We start from the raw sequence: 17,629 nt of genomic DNA on the forward strand, positions 1-17,629 counted from the left end.
CCCCAACAAAGCCTCTGGCAAAACTGGGGCAGGTGTTTTTTTCATGCAAATAGCCCAACAAGTTGGCCAAGAAGGTGAGAAATCAGTATGTTTTGAGTATTGGGTTGGGGTTAGAGAGGAAGGAGAATGGCGTCCTTTAAAATCACTTTTTACCCCCTTCTTTTATTCTGCTTTTAAAAAAAAAACCTAATCAAACCAAAACAAAAGCAGGTTAACCCCTTGAGTATCGATATTGGAGGAGTTATCCCAAACTCTTTCCCAACCACTAGGAAAGAGTCTCTTTTCCCCCCAATATAGTTTAATTTCCTTCACTCACAGACTGAAAATATCATATTATTTTCATGAGGTATGGGTTCTGAGGGTGAGAACCCCAAAGATAGGCTTCCCCAGAGAAAAGGGGAGGGGAGAGTTCTTATGCCCCAGTTATATCACAGCACAGCACTTGGGGTAGCCATGGCACCCTGAAGGTGGGTGGGGTGGAGAACAGGGCCTTACAGCTTTCTCCCTTTCTGCCAGTACTTTCTTTATAACCACTCACTGTCTCCAGGGCAGGCAACTCAGAAACAACTTGAGTAAGAGGCAGCAGGGATGGAACTAGGAAGGGTGAGGAGGAGACACATTCATGAGGGGAATACGGCATTCTTTATTTATAAATTAAAACATAAAATTACAAGGAACCATTTACATGACCTGAAGAAGACGTGAAAAATAGAATAAAAGAGTTGCCCCAAACCAAAAAATCGACAAAGGGAACAAAAGTCTATTTACATGTCCAACAAAACGTCAGCCTCCAGAAGCTGGAGGTGGGGGATCTGGGGAGGGGGATTGTCCTCCTGGGGCGGTCCCCTGCGCAGCCTGCAGTGAGAGCAGCAGGCTCGAGCTGCTGCTGCCAGGGCAGACGCAAAGGCTTCAGGGTTCCCCATGGGCACTACCCACACAGCTCTGGGGCACTGGCTCAGATTGTAGCTGTTGGGCAGGCAGGAGATTCTGCACCCAAGGGCCTCCTTTAGGGACAGTTCCAATATTTCCTGCCTGTTGTCTCACCAGGCTCCTGAAGCGAACTTTAAGGAGGGAATGGTCCTCGCTTATTGGGCCTTTATCCTAGACATTCACCTAGATACTTCCTCCTCTGCAGCTGGGGCTGGCCTTCTAGCTGCCAACCCCTAGATCTTGGAGCAGACACAGCCTCCTGAAACAGCATATTTCAAATTCAACCTGCATGTTTGCGGCTGGTGGAAGTCAGGTGCCCATAGCTGCTGGTCACAAGGAAGAGGGTAAGACATTCAGGAAAAGCATCCAGTCATTGCAGTGAAGACAGAGTCTGCAGGGGTCAGTTTCCAAAGCATACAGGCAAAGTTCCCTTCTTGGTGAGAAGATGGGCTTTCTGGGTTATGGCTTTGCAGATAAGCATTTATTCTCTGGCCAGCCATTCTCATTCCTCTGGGAGCACAGGGGATAGGTTTCGAAAACAAGCAAGCAGTCGGGGGATAGGAGGAACAAGAATGTTACCAAAGGGAAGGGCCACAGGGTGGGTATTTCACATGGTAAAAGGAACTAGAACAGTTAACCCTCTTGCCCCCCACCCATCCTTGACTTCCCAAAGGATGGGATGCTTGTCTACCTTCATCTGTTCTCCCTATTTTAGAGGTGCCCAGGTTGACACAGTCCAAGGACACCAAGGAATTTTCATCCAGTGCCAAGAAAAGGGAAACCAAGTCTATCTGACCTAGCTATGTTACAGAAAGCAGCAGTACTCCTGTCATGACAAGGGATACAGACCTTAGCACTGGGCCATGCCCTCAGGGAAAGGCATCTTTGTACCTAAGGATGTTGGAGCTAAAGGCTTCAAAGGCTATCCAGTTAGGGCCTCCCTCAAATCAAAGGCCCAAATCCCTGGTAGAGCCTGGAGTATGGCTGTCGGGAGATTGGGAGAGCTCTCTTATTTGTTGAGAGTTTGTTAACATCTTGGTCTTTGGGTTCAGAGAAACCTTTCCCAAGGCTGAGGCATCCCTCTCTTATTTATATTTGTATCTTCAGGGCCTAGCATGGTGCCTGGCAAGCAGGTGCTAATAAATACTTATTGATTGGATGAGGCCTTTCACAAAGAACCCTTTGTGTTTTGGGAGTTGTTTTCTCCTGGATAGGCCTCAGTCCAAGGAAGAACTGTTGGCTCTCTCTACCCAATTTTTTGTTTGTTTTTGTTTTTGCTATAAGATTAAGCGGGAAGATTTGGAGTCATACAAGGCACAAGCTGGCTTGAAAGGGTTTGGGGTTGGGAAGGTGAGGTCTTTTACTAGCTGCTTGGGACTTGGGTATCCCTCAGAGTCCTGCCCTTATGGCAAAGGAAGGACATTTGGTTTTGGAATTCTAGGTTCAAATTGAGTCCCAAACCAGCCATGATTGTTAAGCTCAGCAAGAACTGAGCTCCTGAGCAAATTCTTCTATGTCAAGGGCCATATTGTGTGTGGGCTTGGGGAAGGTGATTCTTTCCTCTGCTAGCAGGTTATTCAGTCACAGCCCTAAACCACCTGCATTGATTTATGATACCTGACACTAGGGACTCAAAGGAATGTTGGGGACTCCTTGGATAGACCATGGGGAACTAGGCTTCTAATCTTTCATCCTGGAACTTGGATTGAGCAAAGAGGAAACTGTGAGCGGCACTAGGAAAGAGGCAGGAGGTGTTTCTCTGGAAGAAGCAGGTCAATGCAGAGGAGACGAGGGAGTAGGGAAAGCTGCCTAACCTCAAAATTTCCAGAACCTTAATTGCTACCTCCCCACTGCTTCCCTAGGAAACATCTCCCTGGGAAGTGCTGGGTATACAGTTCTGAGATTTGGAGGGAGATGGCTGTTACAAGTACAGCATCTGCAGCTAGAGGCAAAAATAGACTGGGGAACAGCCTGCTGCCTGTTAGGTCTGCTGTTTGCTTCTGAGAGGGGGAAAATATCCTTTAACAACTCCCAAACCAAGCAATTCAATGTCCTAGAAACTGAAGGGGTGGGGGTGGGGGAAGAAACAGCTCACAGATTTTTAAAGCTGGGAAGAAACTTCACAATCACCTATTCCACTCCTTTCATTTTATGGAAGAGGAAATTGAAGTCCAGGAGAAGGGAAATAATTTCTCCAAGGACACACAGCTAGGTAGCAGTAGCGCCAGCTCAGAGCCCAAGTCTTCTGATTTCCAGGTCTCTTGGATTCTGGCCAATCCTGCTGGCCTGACTTTTTGGTCTCCACGTTTCTGTGAGGGGAAGGGAGGAGCAGTGGAGTGGTTGTGGGTTTATTTGATGGACTCAAGAGTGGTGGATGTGAGATTGTCTTCCATCTTCAGCTCCAGCATCACTGACCCAATGGCACTTTGGGCGTGGTACTGAAACTTGTTAAGAATTGGCACTGAAGATACCACCCAACAATTGGACTGGCTTGGGTGTGGGGGAATGAATAAGGTGGGGGATGAGGAGCCAAGAAAAGAACCCCAGCAGTTACATGGGAAACGGTGGTGTCCACTGATGATTCTAGACACTAAGGGACTACTTCCAACTTTGGTTGGAAGAATGGTCAAAGGCAGCAGGTTTCTAGCTTGGAATCAGCAGGGAAATCCACTCCCCTGGTCTACCTGGAAAAAATTGGCAGCTCTCCTGGGGACGGAGGAAAAGCAGTACAAATCCCTGCTTCAGAATACCCTGGGAAGACACTAAACTCTGAAATGTGTTTTTCCTCTCTGAAGTCCAGTCCCTTGGTTTCCATAGCTTTGGGGAGACTGGTCACTGACATCCAAGCTTAGCAGCCATTTTTGGAGAGAGAACAGCCATCTCTGGCCAGGTAGAGTCCTGGCCAGGGAAGCTGAGCTAGAGATGGCATGAGTGAGCCCCTGGCTTTAGTGTTGCCATAGACCTATCATTCCTATCACTGCTCCCTGTGATCAATTCACCTTCCTCTTTCATCTTAGGTTTCCCTAAACTCTGACGCCTCTCCCTAACTTTATCCATGGCATCCTTGGAGCCATTCTTCCTATTGAGTCTTCTTCTGGGGGCCAGAGGAGGGTCTGTTGGACTTTGAAGAATTCTGGAACCATTGAGGAAACTTATTCTTGATAAATGAGAAACAGTTCAGGATATCCGCAAAAGCTTCTCCCTAGCAAGGGTCCGGTTCCAAGATTCCTGAACAGTAATGGCTTTTCTCCATCCCAAGGCAAATTAGTGTCTTCATGAGAAAAAAAAATCTTTTCAGGGCAAGAGGAGAATTCTGGGTGTCCTTAAAGGTAGAGGGGAGGCTATAATACCCCTGGGATGGCTGTCAGGGGCATGATGACCAGCTCAACACAGGCTGATACAGACACCTTGGTGAGGGTTTGGCCATGGCATCAAGTCTCATGTATCTTTTCTCGGCAAGTTACATTCTACCTCTGGTAGCTGGGGTAGAGGGATGGGGGAAATGGGAGGAACTTGGCCAAAAGTAAAGAAGAAAGGGCTTCTCCAAGTATAGCCCAGCTGAGCAATGGCAAGGGATGTGTTGTCTTGGATGGGTCCAGCTTTTCTGCCTCCCCACCCCTCCCCACCCCGGGGCCCTCAGATCTCGGTGGCAATGATATCCTCATAGGGGACATCAGCCCCCTTGATGTCAATCTCCAAGGGCTCGGTACCCCCCTCCCCCCTCGACAACTGCTGCAGGGCCTTCTCCAACCTCTGATTACGTTGGTACATGGCCAGGTAGCTCTGCTGCAACTGCTTCTGATAATGGATCACCTTCTCCTTCTCCTCCCTCCACACCAGCCGCTCGTGTTGGAAGCCGGAGGACATCTGGTCGTGGCCCTGCCGCTCCTCTTTCAACTCCGCCCGAAGCCTCTCCAGCTCCCTCTGCAAGGCAGGGATGTCCTCTGGGCCCGTGGCCCCTGGGGAGGCGCCATCCCACCCCACCTCGCCCCTGCGGCTGCGCTCCTGGCGGAGGAGACCAGCCTCAGTCCGCAGCTCCAGGAGTTCCTGCTCCAGCAGGTTAACCTTCTCCCGCAGCAGCTCGGCCTCGTTCTTTTTGCGCTGCAGCTCATTCTCGCATACCTCCAGCTCGAGGCTCTTGGTCCGTAAGGCGCTTTCCAGGTCTTGGGTCTTCAGCTCCATCCCTTCAAGCTTCCCCCGAGTGTCCTTCAGCTGTGCCTTAAGGCTGAGGATCTCGCTGGCCTTGGCATTGACCTCTGTCTGGGACTCCTTCAGCTGTTGCTTCAGGAGGGAGATCTCACCTGACTTCTGGCACACCTACCAAGAGAGAGGAAAACCAGGGAATTTCGTGAGAGGAATTTTACCAGGGAGAGAAAAGAAAAGCCTCTGCTCAGGGGAAGTCCCTGCTTCTGAAAAGTAGCAGCCTTATCCAAAAGGAAAGAAACAAAAAAGCATTTATAAAGCACCTGTTATGTGCCAGGCACTGTGACAATTACTTTTGGAATATTCTCTCACAGAAATTCTGGGAGGTAGGTGCTATTATTATCCTCATTTTACAGTTAAGGAAACTGAGTCAGAGGTTAAGTGGCTTGCCTAGGGCCACACAACTAGTAAGTGCCTGAGGCTGGATTTCAACTCAGTTCTATCTGGCTTTCTGGCTCAGGACTTTATCCAGTATGCCTCACAGCTGTTCAGGTAGTTTCAGGGGCTTGGGCTGATATTTTCCATTTTTTTTTTAGCCTCTGGATCAAACTGGGGAGTTCACTCAGCTCTCAGACTCAGGCACTGGTATATCTATAAGCCTACTTCATCCCCAACCAAGTCTTCTGTTTCTGAAAGATTTGAACTAAATGATTTCTTTCTTTCTTTCTTTCTTTCTTTCTTTCTTTCTTTCTTTCTTTCTTTCTTTCTTTCTTTCTTTCTTTCTTTCTTTCTTTCTTCTCTTTCTCTCTCCTCTCTCTCTCTCTCTCTCTCTCTTTCTTTCTTTCTTTCCTTCTTTTTTTTTGGGCAATCAGGGTTAAGTGACTTGCCTGGGTCACACAGCTAGTAAGTGTCTGAGGCTGGATTTGAACTCCAGTCCTTCTACTCCAGGGCCACCTAGTTGCCCCAAATGATTTCTAAGGGTATTTATATGGCATAGGGGAGAGAGTGCTGGACTTGGAATCAGAAAGATCTGGGATCAAATCCAAATTCATTACTTGAAAACCATGTGCCCAGTGGCAAGTCATGTAATCTCGTAAGTCACATAGCATCCTGTTTCTTCCTCGGTAAAATGGAGGTCATCCTAACTATAGTACCTGCCTCATAGGGTTGTTGTGAGGAATAAGTGAAATAAAAAAGTCATAAAATGCCTTACAGCACTTAAAGTTCTATGTCAATTTCAGTTGTCCTTATGATTATCACCTCTACCTGTATGTATAGCTATGACAAATATTAGGATTTGGAACCATATAACTTGTATTTGAATCTCTGTTCTGACACTAGCTATTGAGCTATACCTAGAAAGTTGAACTTGATGGTCTTGAAGTTTCCTTGAAGCTCTGACATTCTTTTTATGTTCCATAATCTAGTAACAACAGTTCATATAGTGCTTTAAGGCAGGGGTGGTGATGAAGCCATCTCCAACAGGCAAGCCAGTTGTTAAATTTGCAGTGTGAGCATTTATACCTTGGAAATTGGCAAACACTACAAATCAGGACTTGATTTATTGTTTTGTTGATTGTCTAGACTTATGAAAGTGATGGATAAAATGTTAATAATGAAGATTCAGCTTAGAAGATTGTGTCATGCAGCTGATTGTTAAACATTGACCAGCATGCCTCAGCTTCAAGATTTGCAACATGCTGCATGTATGTTATTGCATTGGATTCTCACATCAATCATGTGAGTGTGTGCTATTATTATCCCCATTTTAGAGATGAAGAAACGGAGGCTGAGAGATGAAGTGATTTACCCAGAGTCATTTATAGCCAGCAAGTGTCTAAGGCAGATATGAACATCAGTCTTCTTCATTAGAAGTCCAGTGTTCTATTCATTGTGTCATTTAGCTGCCTCCTATATATCTTTAGATATGCTTAAGTACTTGTCATCTATACCCAGATCTGCAGAACTATACCAGTATCTGTATCCATATATATATGCAATTTACATCTAGGTATTATGGATTATCCATTATTATCTATTTATTATGTGTTAAAGATATATATACATATATGCATTACATATTATATATTAAAGATATGTATTATATATTAAAGATATCTTTTAAGGTAATAGGATTTAGAGGTAGAAGGGACCTTTGAGAACATCTAGACAAGAGGGTCCTCAGACTGTAGACAGATTTATAAGGAATCCATTTACTTGGATGGAAAAAAATACATGTTTATTTCAAAATAACTTTTCCTTTGAAATCCTATTTATTTTATGCAATTAAACACATTACACTGAGAAGGGTCTGCAGGCTTCATCAGACTGCCAAAGGGATCCATGACACACAAAATAAAAGGGTTAAGAACCCCTGATCTAGTCCAAATTTTACAATTTTACAAATGAGGAAATTGAGGCCAGAGTAGGGGATATTTTTATTACTTTGTTTCACTTTAAGGATCTTTGATTTTCTTAATGTGGCTACTGTCCAAACCAATGTTCTCTGTCCCTCTGTCTGTCTCTGTCTCTGTCTCTCTCTGCCCCCCCCCCTTCATTCTGTAGCTAACCTGGTGATAAGCCTCTCAAAATTTAGCTAGTCTGGTCTTCAGATGACAAGTGCAGAATCCATCTAAACACTGATAGACTCAAAATTCTTCTCAGCCTAATAGAGCCTGTCACACAGTTTATGTTCCAATGGAAGACTGCACTAGTCTTTAAGACTTCACTAGCTAGAGTTCTTTCTACTCTACAATGAAGCATCTGCATAATACTTCAGTGGATTCTTATCTTTGTTCTTTACTACAATATCACCTATACCTATTCATAAACCCACACCCATCAGTCGTCTTCTCTCCTTTCTATCATTACGCCCATCCTCTCTATCCTTCTGTGCCCTGCTCTACAATTGGCATAGGGTTGCTACCTACCTCTTGATAGAGAGAGACGATGGACCCAAAATGAAGAATGGACACAGCCAACGTGGGAATTTGTTTAACTGTGTATTTGTTACAAGGGCTTTATTTTTTTTCTGTTTTTCCCAATGGGGTGAGGAATGAGAAAGCAATGGAGAAGAGAAATAGGGTAGAGCCAAAAACATAAAAAGAAAAGAAGGTCATTGAGATATCTTTCTTAAAAATGGAGACAAAAGGACAGAAGAAAGGTCAGAAAGAAGACTTCAAAAAAAAGTTATATATTTCAAAAGAAAAGAAAGCTACACAGAATACAGACCTGCAATTTCATGTACAATCATCTTACTCTGTTCTCTCTCTCTCCCCCTCCCTCTCCTTCCCTCTGTCTTATATATACATGTAAATGCCCATTCTATTTGGTGTTTATTAAGTTCATAATAACAATATTTATCAAAATAAAATGCACAGGGCAGTTAGAAAGCCAACACAGAGTAGTATACCACAGACATCTTTGGACACTAGTGGGAAATAGGGGTTCTACCCCCTAGAAAATGTTTTGCACAGAAAAAAGAAAGAGGTTATGCACCAATCATTGGGAAACCTGGGTAAAACAAGAGTAACCTTCTCTCCCAGACTCTCTGTACCTTTATACCAAGATTCTTCATCTTTTAGTTCTTACCATTATTCTCATCCACTTCTAGGGAAAAGGATTCCAGAAGATTCCTACTGCTGGGCCATTGGATGTCTAGAGGTTATCCTACCTGAAGGATTGATGACTTCTTGGGATTCTTTGATTTGGAGACATCATAAAGTTGTCATTTGCCTTTCTACCCTCCACTACATAGTGTTCTCCAGAATGAAGTATGGATATACTCACTGGCCTGGTTAGGGTGTGGGTGTAGCTCAAGATGATATGAGAGGCAGCTAGGTGATGGAGTAGATAGTGGGGCTGGCTTTGGAGTCAGAAAAACCTGAATTTGAATTCTCTCTCAGATACTTGCTAAATGTGTGACCCTGGGTGAGTCATATAATCCCTCGCTGATTCAATTTCCTCATTTGTAAGATGAAGGGGTTGGACTTTATGGCCTCAAAGGTCCCTTGGAGCCCCAAGTCTGTGATGCATGGTTCTATGATTGGATAACTTCTAGACGGGTATGGTTGGGGGGTTGGCACAGTGGAGGGAGTGCTGGGCCTGGAGTCAGGAAGACCTGAGTTCAAATGTAGCCTCAGACACGTATTAGCTGTGTGACCCTGGGCAAGTCACTTCACCCTGTTTGCCTCAGTTCCGCAATCTATAAATTGAGCTGGAGAAGAAAATGGCAAACCACTCCAGTATCTTTGTCAAGAAAACCCCAAATTGGGTCACGAAGAATCAAACACCACTGAAAAATGACTGAACAACAGCAGTGGGAGAAGGGAACAAGCATTTTTCAAACATCTACTATGTGTCTGGCATCTGAACAAGGGCTTTAAAAATCTTATGGGGCATCTAGGGAGCACAACAGAGCGCCAGGCCTGGAGTCAGGAAGATCTGAGTTCAAATCTGACCTCAGACACTTCCTGTGTGACCCTGGGTAAGTCACGTAACCTCTGCTTGCCGCGGGTTCCTCAACTGTGATACAGGGATAATCAGAGCATCTCCCTCTCGGGGCTGTTGTGAGGACTGAATGAGTTAATAATTATAGAGCACTGAACATAATACCTGGCAAATGCAAGATAAATATTAGTTATTATTATTATTATTAAAATGGGGATAGTAATAGAACTTAACCTCCCAGGGTTGTTGTGGGGACCAAATGAGCTAAGTATAAAGCACTTAGCACAATGCCTGGCACATAGTAGGTGTGATATAAATATTAGCTTGTGTTATTATTATTAAAATGGCGATAATAATAAAGAATTTAGTCTTCCAGGGTTGTTATGAGGACCCAATGAGATAATAATGGTAAAGCACTTCGTACAAAGCCTGGCACAAAGCAAGTGCCATATAAATGTTTTTATTAGTATTAATTATTATTGTTAATTAGTATTAATCTCATTTGATCTTTATAGAAGGCCTTGCAGAGGAAGGGGTGCCTGAGCTGGATTCTGAAAGTCCTTCTGGCTCAGAGTGGGTGATGCTCTGATTTCCAGGCCAGGATCGCCCTCCCCACCGCCTCAAGCTGCCACCTGGCCCAGGATCTCCCTCCCCACCACCTCAAGCCGCCACCTGGCCCATCCTCACCTCCCACTGGGTCTCCTCCAGGGCAGGGGCAAAGTTGGTCTTCTCCTTCTCATAGGACCTCAGCCTGGTCTCCAGCAAGTCCTGCTCCTTCATGAGGTTCTCCAGCTCTCCCCGTAGCTGCTTCTTCTCCTGCTGTAGCTGGAACACCTGGAGCTGCAGAGCCTGCTGGGTCCGCTGGCTCTTCTGGGAGGCCTGCCTCAGCTTGTTGCTGCATTTCTGCTTCAGTCCGTCCAGCTCCTCCTGGCAGCGCCGCTGCTTCTCCTCATAGGCCTGGCTGGAGGCCAGCTCCTTCTCTTCCAAGCTGCACTGAAGCTTTTGCAGCTCCCCCTCTCTCTCCAGCAGCTTCTGCTCCAGCTCCTGGATGGTACACTCATCCGTGGAGAGGGGCGAGCGGATGCAGGAAGCCTTGTCTGCTTTGCTCGGGTTGCCAATCTTGTTGCCCCCATCAGAAAAGGACAAGGTCTTCAGGCTCATCATGTTGCTGTCCTGGAGCGTGGCACCCTGGGTGATGTTGTGGGCGGAGCCCCCAAAGCGATTGATGGGCCCCACAGGAGTGACCAGGGGGTCCAGCTGGTAGCTGCTGCTGGTGCTGTGAGTAGGGAGACTAGACATAGAGTTCCGGCCTGAGTCAGACAGTGCTCCTGAGCACAGGGCGGGTTTCAGCTCCTGATCCTTGGCTTTATCCAGAGGAGTCGGGTGCAGTTGGTGGCTGGCATTTTCTGGGGGGGAGGAGTGGAGAATGGCCCCTGACCTCGGCAACACAGGCTTGAATGCTGTCGGCCTTGCAATGCTCTTTTCTGAGCCCTAGGGTAGAGAAAGAATCAGATTCCTTAATAGCTTCTCCCCTCAATACTTCTCTTTCTTTCCTCTCTCTTGGGCTAGAAATAATAATGATGATGGAATTGGGGAGTTGTGATAATAATGAGAAACATCATGGTATACATAGTAGATAGAGGGTTGTCCTTGGAACGTGAAAGTTATTATTGTTGTTCAGTCCTGTCCAACTCTGTGTGACCCTGCAGACAAAGTCCATGGGGTTTTCTTGGCAAAGATACAGGAATGATTTGCCATTTCCTTCTCCAGTGTATCCCCATTTTATAGATGAGGACCTGAGGCAAATAAGAGTTAAGTGACTTGCCCAGGGTCATACAGCTAGTAAGTGTCTGAGGTCAAATATGAACTCAGACCTTCCTGACTCCAGGCCAGATGCTCTAGCCACTACCTCACCTGTTGCTATTCATCCTTCGTTCTCAAAGAGGAGTAATGACATCCCTAGGGTGATCCTGATTTGTGTGTGAATTGAACTGAAGTGAGGCACAGCTGCTCAAAGTCATCAGCCTAGTTCACCATCACAAAAATATCAGTCTGGGAGGGAAAGACCCTCAAAGTTTCTGGGTTGGCCTCTTGGAGAAAGAGGAATACTAAGGGCATGTCACAGGATCCTAGAGCTAGGAGGGTAATGGGATCACAGATTGAGAGCTCGAAGGGGCCTCAGAGACCAACGTTCTCATTTGACAGATGAGGAAACTGAGGCTCATGAGGTAAGTGATTTGTCCAAGGTTACAGAGGCAGTAAGTGTCTGTGGTGGTATTTAAAGCCAGGTCTTCCAACTCCAGGGCAATTACTCTTTCTTTGTCACCATAATAATCCCTAGATTAACATTTCGTTGCAAATGCTATGCCCTTCCATATTGGGATTATTTCTCTACAGATAACTTTGTAGACAAAGTGGCCTGCCATATAGGAGGGATCATATGTTCTAAGACTGTCTCAAGAGGGAATATGCCTTGTGTCCATCCAGAAGGACTTGATGATATCCATCCTATGAGATGTCCACCTATCTATCACCTGCCTTCCGGTTTGGGAGTCAAAGGATCTGAAGGTCTAAAGGTTTGACCTTGTCTACCTGTGTGACCTTGGTGACCTTGGGCAGCTTTACCTTTCTGGACCTCAGCTTTCTCCTCTGGAAAATGTATGGGTAGGAGGGAAATCTTTAGCATTTCTTCCAAATCTAAATCTCATAATCCTGTGGACAATCACCAAAATCTCAAAATGAAAGATGTCTTTTTCCCTCCATAGGACCTTTTAAGGCTGCCATGTTGTTGTTAACTTTTTCTCTGAAAAATCTATGGTCTTGTTCTCTATCTCTCACTCAGGATCACAAAAGAAATTTTCAAGGGTTATCCCTTTGTTCATTGGTAGGATATCCCTTAAGGCTTGTTCCTTATAGATGGTGACTATTCCCATGTGTTACCCAGGAAACCCAGGTTCAGATCTCAAGATCATTTTAAGAGTATTCTTTTTCTCCCCATGGGGGTGGAGTATTTCTGACTTCCAGATAGGGTATACCTCTAGTTTGCCCTTCCATATCACATCCCCTACATGCCTGTCAGAGATGAAATCTTGGGTTGGGTAGACTATGAACCTGACTCCTGTGGCATTTCCTCTATTCCAAGGAACAGATTCTGTATGTGAGTTGGAAGCAATGGAAGCTTGTGGTCCTATCTACCAAGAATCACGGGCCTGGGAAAAGCCATACCATTTTAGGATGCTGGATATCAGGAACAAGTCATCGATGACATAATTGTTCATGGTTGTGATAGATGATCAAAGCTTTAACTTAAAAGATTTAAATGAAAAACTTATCAAATTGTGATTTGTAGAGTGTGATACGATATTACCACCACCAAGTACTTTCCTCATAGCGCTAAAAAGCAAGCCCTACCAATCACCCATCCTCTGCCCCCTGCCCTTGGTGACCCCTACTTACCAATTCCAGCTGATTGGAGAAAGGCATAAGCTTTGGGGGTGTGCCAAAGTCCATCCCAGTCTGGCCTCCCATCTCCCCACTGGACAACGAAGTGTAGTCTGTTCGGTGGGTGCCCCGGGCCTTCTGACTGACCTTGATGTAGAAGAAATCCTCGCTCTTGCCGATTTTAGAACTTGATTTGCCATGACCCGAGTCCTGGGAGAAGCCAAATCTCAGCAACCCGTCTGAATACCTGTTGAGTTTCTTTAGATGGGAGGACTTACGAAGCTTGTACTGCGAGGCCCGGCAGTGCTTGCCCTGGAAGCTGTGGCCTGAGATGAGGCTGCTGACGCTGCCCATGGCGACTTGGGGCCAAAGGCCGGGAGGGCAGGAAGGGAACCTGATGTTGATTTGGCTGCAGGGGTGCGTCCTGGCTCCGTGGGAAGGCTTCGGTCATAGCAAAAGCCTCAGACCTGCAGGGGGACACAGGGAGAGACACAAGATAGGATTTAAATTGGTGCAGTCATAGGTGATGTTTAATCTTCTTTGAATGAGTTTTTTCATCTATAAAATGGGTGTAACATAATTTGCACTGCCTATCTCATAGGGTTGCTGCAAGGGTAGTGCTTGGTAAGTGGCAAAGGAATAGGGATTAATACTGGTACTGGATCTATGATTACACTGATATAAGAAGCTATATGGCACAGTGGATAGTGCCAGACAGGGACTCAGGAAGACCTGAGTTCGAATTTTTCCCTCATCCTTTACTAGCTGTAAGACTCTGGACAAATTACATAACCCCTCTCTGCTTTGGTTTTCCCCTCCATAAAATGGGAATAATAATAGCACAGGTTGTTGTAAGAATCAACTGAGATAATGTACATAAAGCACCTTGTAAACTTTGAATATTAACTATTGTTATTATTATAGAGACCTCTTGGGTGAGAATACTTCCTCTACCCATGCAGGTTTTGATACCTTCTCTGTAACGCAAGATTGGAGTTGTTTAGAATCCTCAGAGATTAAGTGGCTCCTAAATTCACACAGGGTATATGTGTCAGGACTTGAACCCAAGTCCTTCTGGCTCTGAGGCCAGCTCTCTTTCCACCTCACCACACAATCTCTTAATGCCATGCTGGCTTTCAGTCGCAAATAGCAAACCATTACATAAATGTGAGCTATTTTAACAAGCATTTATTTCAAGTTATGGTCTGCCTGGAGGCAGAACAGTGACCTAAATGTGTGTCCATCTGCCTTTGGTGGGTTTCCCTTCCCCCCTCCACACAGGACCCTCCCCTCCTCCTCCCTGCCCTTTCCCACCCAATCCCCAGCCAGGTCAGTTCCCTTTGGCTGGTCACTGTCTGTATTGCAGATCTGCCTGTTAACCTTAAACCTCTCTCTTTGTCATCATGGTGCTTCCTACTGCTCATCTACTGGTTCTGTGTCCTACTCCAGTACACCTCCACCAGGAATGTGGGGCAAAAGTGATCTCTAATGGCTGAACGTGCTATCCACACCCCAGAAAATAAAGCATGATTTTCCCTCACGGCTTCAATGCCTTAACCAGAAGATGATTAAGAATGAATATGAGGCTTTGTGGCAAGATGGTGGGGGAGAGATACCTGGCAGACTAGTCTATTAGGGTCACATCACAGGAGCAGCTGCCTCCTTATTTGTTCATTCATTCACAAAGGGCCTCGTATGTGTAGGGCATTGGGAGGAGGCAAAGGAGAGGCAGACGGTGCCTCCCTGCAGAGCTATCCAATGATACGATAGGAGGCTGATCTCCTGTGCCTAGGGTAGTCAAAAAACCATTACAGCACTATTTAGCAGTGTGGCAGCCCACAGAGGAGTGGTCAAGGAAGGCCCCATAGAGGAGGTGAGGTTGCAATGGGGCCTTGAAGAACGTCTAAGGCAAACCAAGGAGGAACAGTTTCAAAAGTAACAGGATTAGCTGGTGCAAAATGACCATTGGATACAACCTGATTTTCCACTGTGCTTATTCATTCTGGAAGTTCAGACTATGCTAGTTATCTCCCTCCCCCAACCTCCTCCAGCAGAGGATCAGAGCCAAGGATAACAGCGAAATGCCCTATGGGCTGTGCACCAGGAAGCTGGAACATCCAAGCTGCCTGACTTACTCCCACGCGGGCAGGCGTTCCAAGAGAAGCTGAGAAGTGGTCCAGTTCTGAGCTATCTCCTGGGTGTAGCAGCCTTCAGCTTCGCAGCCTCCTGGGGAGGCGGAGCAGGTGGACCGGCAATCCTCTTCATTTCCTCAGTGACTTGCTAGAGGCCATGTGGTGAGTCAGAGGTGGAGCCAAGGTCCTAGTCTCTGCTCATTCTTCCATCTCCCAAGTGCGGCACTGAGAAGCACTTAGGGAGTGAATGTGTCTCCAATCACAGAGTCATTTTTATGAGGCCGAACATATATTATCCTATTTGAACCTTGTGTTCATCCTGTGACACATTGGTCCACGTAGTCTCCATTTTGCCGATCAGGAAACTGAGGCAGAGATATTAAGTGACCTGTCCATAATTACACAGCAAGCGATTTTCAAAATCAGAATTTGAAGTCAAATCTTCCAGATTCCAAGTCCAGCTTTCTATGCATTACTCTGCTTACTCTAAAGAATAGTATTGTAGATTCAGAAGTGAATAAGAATTTAGAGGTTATCTGGTCCAATCCTTGTAGATAAGGAAACTGAAAGTCAGGCAAATGAGATTTGCTGAAGTTCACACAGGTAAGAAGTGGCAGAGCTAAGTTAAGAGTCAAACCCAAGCTATACAGTGGAAAAAAATTCTGGATATGGAATCAGCAGACCTGGGTTCAAATCTTGCCTCTGATACTTGCTATCTATGTGACCTTGGGGAAGTCACTTAATGTTTTTGTTTCAGTTTCCTCATCTGTAAAATGAAAGAATTGGACCGGATGGACTCCAAGTTCCCTTTCAGATCTAAATCTATTGTTTGCTGATTCTTTATGTAACACCAAATCTACTATTCTTGTACCACAGGGGGGAAATGATGGGAGAAGGAATAGGAGAATTTAAAAGAATATTACCTCTGACTGCCAGAGAGAGGGGATGTCCCTAAGCTCAGGAAAGACTCCCCCTTGTTCCCTGGGGCTGAGTTACTTTGATGACAGAGAAAAAACTTTGAAGATAAGCCTTGTTTTGCAATCCATTGGAAGCTGGCTGGCTCCACGAGTCTCCAAAGAACTTCCTCCCCAGTCTGCCGAGTGACATAGCTCACTGAGCCATCTAGCCCAGATGTGTAATGTGATAGCAAACACTGATGTTTCATGACCCATGTGCTCTTCCCCTGACCCTAACACCCCTTCTTGCTGGCAGTTAGAAGGAAGTTATGCAATATCTGAGGGCCAAGAAAGAAATGAGGAAAAATGAAAGAAAGACCAACATAAGGGAAGAAAAAAAAGATGTATACAATGATGGAATTTACGCATGCTATAGCTGGAGGGCACTTCAGAAGTCCTCTTATCCAAGGGCAATGGAGTCATTGTGATGTAGTAGAAAAAGTGTTGGATTTGGCCTCACAAGGCTTTGTTTCAAAACCTAGACTGTCACTTTGTACCTATGTGGCTTTAGGCAAGGTACTCTGGACTTCAGTGTCCTCATCTGTAAAATGTGAGGGTTAGCCTAAATGACCTCTATGATCTCTTCTAGCTCTAAATCTTATCATTTTTTTAAGCCTTCATTTTAACAGATGAGAACACTGAGGTTCAGAGGGGGGGAAGAAAATCATAGAATCACAGACTGTTTGGAATGGACAAGCAAACGGAAATCAATTGGGTTCTATCTTAAGGTGATGGGCTTTCTTCCTTCTGCTGTGGGAAGGAATTGGGGAAAAGAGCGTAGAGATCAACCTTCATTTTATACATGGGGAATCCAGAACCTAGAGAGGTGAAATTATTTAGCTAAGGTGACACAGTAACTCACTAGTGGAGCCAAAACTAGAACTGGGGTGGGGGGGGGGGAGACAGACAGACAGAGAGACAGAGAGAGGTGTAGGGAAAGATGAAGCGAGGAAAAGGAAGAAGTGAGAATTAGAGAAGCGTATAACTGTGGCAGGGGTACCTGTCTTGTGTCCTATTCCCTTCAATCATCGGACGCTCAGGAACACTAGGCTTATTGCAAGGTCCAGATTATTCCGACATCTTCCTCAGAATCTGTCTTCATTGTGATTCTTCAGCCTTTCCATCCCTAACCTAAAACTGCATGAGCTTCCCCAATGAGCAAGTCAAGGGCTTACCTTGGAATTTCTGATGTTCTAAAGCAGGGACAGGAATGGGAAATAACTTCCCACATTCATCCCCCCTCCACCCCCCCAAGGCTTTAGGATGCATCTCTGTCTTCTATACTGGCTTCCCAAATCATCACTAGCTTTGTACAGGGAACTGAACAAGTCATTAAAGTAATATTCTCCCTTGAGTTACCCATTGCTTAGAAAAAGGATGTCCCACAGTAGAGTTGGACAGAAATCTGTCTGGACTCCAATTTTCTTTCTTTCCATTTTTAACAAAGAAAATGAGAGTCCAGACAGATTTTTTTTCTTACCACTCTTAAGGGGGCATCTAGGTGACAAAGTGGATACAGTGCAGGACTTGGAGTCAAGAAGACTCATCATTGTGAGTTCAAATCTAGCCTCAAACACT

At 45.4% G+C, this 17,629-nt stretch overlaps 1 protein-coding gene across 6 annotated transcripts in view; it reads right to left on the minus strand.

Moving 5' to 3' along the window:
• Positions 1-623: 623 nt before the first annotated feature.
• Positions 624-17,629, minus strand: part of LZTS1 (leucine zipper tumor suppressor 1) — a 69,208-nt gene continuing 52,202 nt past the window's right edge. For 5 of the 6 annotated variants that reach the window (XM_020969623.2, XM_020969625.2, XM_078149628.1 and 2 more), the window contains 3 exons: positions 12,979-13,430; positions 10,210-11,013; positions 624-5,247 (listed from right to left, as the gene is read on the minus strand). In XM_020969623.2, the coding sequence (XP_020825282.1) occupies positions 4,567-5,247; positions 10,210-11,013; positions 12,979-13,317 (1,824 nt within the window). In that variant the 5' untranslated portion in view covers positions 13,318-13,430 and the 3' untranslated portion in view covers positions 624-4,566. The remainder of the gene's footprint in view (positions 5,248-10,209; positions 11,014-12,978; positions 13,431-17,629) is intronic. The other variant, XM_020969631.2, reaches the window with a different exon arrangement.

This window comes from Phascolarctos cinereus, unplaced genomic scaffold, assembly GCF_003287225.1.
Source record: "Phascolarctos cinereus isolate Bilbo 61053 unplaced genomic scaffold, phaCin_HiC Scaffold_2;HRSCAF=192, whole genome shotgun sequence".
Taxonomy (NCBI): Eukaryota; Metazoa; Chordata; class Mammalia; order Diprotodontia; family Phascolarctidae; genus Phascolarctos; species Phascolarctos cinereus.